Here is a 2,457-nt window from a genome sequence, read left to right as displayed (position 1 = left end):
GCTTCTTAAATGATCTAAATTATGTCTGTGTGTGGCGGAAAAACACAGAATCATGTAATTACTTACTTACTTGTCCACTGTGTTGGGGTCACAGCAGTCGGAACATGTCCATCTCGGCTCTCCCCCCCTCTTCAGGATCCATCCCAGAGTCTGTCTACTTATAGTCTCCATCACGATCTGGTTGGAGGTCCGTCGGACTGGTCTGCACAGATGGCTGTGTTTCCCCTCTCCTCTTTGGATCCCCTTCTCCTTTAATCTCCCTAGAGTGTGGGAACTGCTATCCGCCCTAATACCAACATGTAATTGTAATTGAAAATTTTAATTGAAAAGTCCACGGGAAAATGGGAATAGTCACAAACTGAAAATCGTGAGGGTATCAGTTTTGAACGCTTGTTGACTCAAAACTATATTTCAGTTCAACTTTTGGCTGATTATTGTTGTTGGAATTCCCATTTAATAAACACAACAATAAAACACCTGTCAAACAATTTGATACGAAGTTATGAGTCCACAAGCTTTTAAAATTGACACCCTCGCAATTTCCAGTTTGTGACTTTATTCCCATCTTTCCCGTCGACTCCTCAATTGTTTTCCTCTCCTTGCTTTCTTTTTTATTTATTACTCTTTTGTAACCCCTGTTATCTTCAGCACTCTTTCAAGACCTTTTCGAGTTGCAAATGCCATAAAACTCTTAACTTAAACAACCATGTATATATTGTGTCCTCAGTTCCTGCCCGGCTGTCCCGCTTCTCACTACTAAACGCCCTCCGCTCCGGAACTTACGTCGTGTCTGAGCCCAACACCATGTCAGGCGGACAGGGAGAGCCGAAAGTGACGGGGAGAGACGGGGAGGAGGAGGACACAGAGGAACAGAGGAGAGGAGGGGAAGAGGACGAGGAAGAGGAGGAGGAGGAAGACAGCAAAGTGGTGGATAACGGAGGTATGATGGTGGAAGAGGAGAACGGGCAGCAGGTTCCCCTGACCAAAGTTGACCACCATGACGTCATGAGGGAGATGCCCTCTCGTCTGAGCTCCTCCACCACCAAGAGGAAACACTCGGTGCACAGGTCAGTAGTGGACAGTGGTCACTCTACGTCTGTCTGTCTGTTTGTTTGCCTGTGTGTGGCTGTCTGTTTGAGAGTGCACAGGTCAGTAGTGGGTGGTGGTCAACACATGTTTGCCTGTGCGTCTGTTTGTTTGTCTGTGTGTCTGTCTGTCTGTTTGTTTGTCTGTGCACAGGTCAGTGCTGGACAGTGGTCACTAGACCTGTCTGTGTGTCTGTTTGTCTGTTTGTGTGTCTGTCAATGTGTCAGTCTATGTGTCTGTTTGTCTGACTGTGTGTCTGTCAGTATGTCTGTCTGTTTGTCTGTCTGTGTGCCCGTTCATAGGTCAGTGCTGGACAGTGGTCTCTAGATCTGTCTGTGTGTCTGTATGTGTGTCTATTTGTTTATCCGTGCACAGGTCAGAACTGGATAGTGGTCACTTAATGTCTGTTTCTCTGTGTGTCTGTTTGTGAGTCTGTAGGAATGTCTGTCTGTGTGTCTGTTCGTCTGTCTATGTGTCCGTGCACATATCAGTGGTGGACAGTGGTCACTGTATGTCTGCCTTTCAGTGTGTCTGTCTGTGTGTCTGTCTGTTTGTCCCTGCAAAGGGAATTCTAATTTTTGGGGGATGGGGTAAATAATTCAGGGTTTTAACTTATAGTTTGTTTTTAAACAGTATCAACCACATCGTATCTCAGTTCCTAACGGAATACTAACATTAAATCTCAGATGCTGTCTTCAATTACATATATTATGTCTTAAGAAATTTAAACCCAACTCACGGACACGAAACGTGTAGATTCTACTCCAACTTATGTGGATGGGGTGAGCAACACGACAGTCAAGTCTGCAGACAGTCAGGAAGGAGGAAGTCTTGGCCAAGAATGTGAGCCATTTCTCGGTGAACCACTCACGCCAGAACGTATCTTTACGGCGCCCTAATGAGACGAAAAATGTGCGAGTGCTTGGTGAGCTGGCGCCGGGGTAGGATTAGAGACTTAACGCTTTGTAGCGAGAGAAAAAACAAACTGGAATCAAGCCACCAGTATTTATGATCTTTGGCTGACGATTTGGTAACCTCATCCTGTATGACCTAAATCCCATTTCTACTCTTTAGTTTAGTTTTAGTTAGAGTTTTACGGCACTTGTAACACAGTAAGGTCACATAAGTGCCCAAGATTAGAGATGTTACAAGAGAGTAACAAACACAACAAAGAAGGAGGAGAGATAGAGACAATAGATGTTTGATAGGAAAGAAGAAGCAAACCACACCAGAGCCCCCGCCAACCACCAACTTTCTACTCTTTGAAAGTTGTAAGGTTATATAAACGACTAACCGTATCGGCCTCAAGTTTAGCGTGCATGTCCGATATTGACGAGCCAGGAATGCAAAGAGCCGGAAAAAACTCCCGAA

At 45.1% G+C, this 2,457-nt stretch overlaps 1 protein-coding gene across 1 annotated transcript in view; it reads left to right on the top strand.

The window, feature by feature from the left end:
• Nucleotides 1-727: 727 nt before the first annotated feature.
• Nucleotides 728-2,457, top strand: part of LOC101848430 (proton channel OtopLc) — a gene marked incomplete at its 5' end in the record, with an annotated part of 52,806 nt that continues 51,076 nt past the window's right edge. The window contains 1 exon segment of the mRNA XM_013082040.2: nucleotides 728-1,067. Within this exon segment, the coding sequence (XP_012937494.1) occupies nucleotides 805-1,067 (263 nt within the window).

The sequence above is a fragment of the Aplysia californica genome, unplaced genomic scaffold, assembly GCF_000002075.1.
Source record: "Aplysia californica isolate F4 #8 unplaced genomic scaffold, AplCal3.0 scaffold00156, whole genome shotgun sequence".
Lineage (NCBI taxonomy): Eukaryota > Metazoa > Mollusca > Gastropoda > Aplysiida > Aplysiidae > Aplysia > Aplysia californica.
The sequence above is the reverse complement of the archived record's forward strand: the minus strand, read 5'-3'. Positions and strand labels throughout refer to the sequence as shown.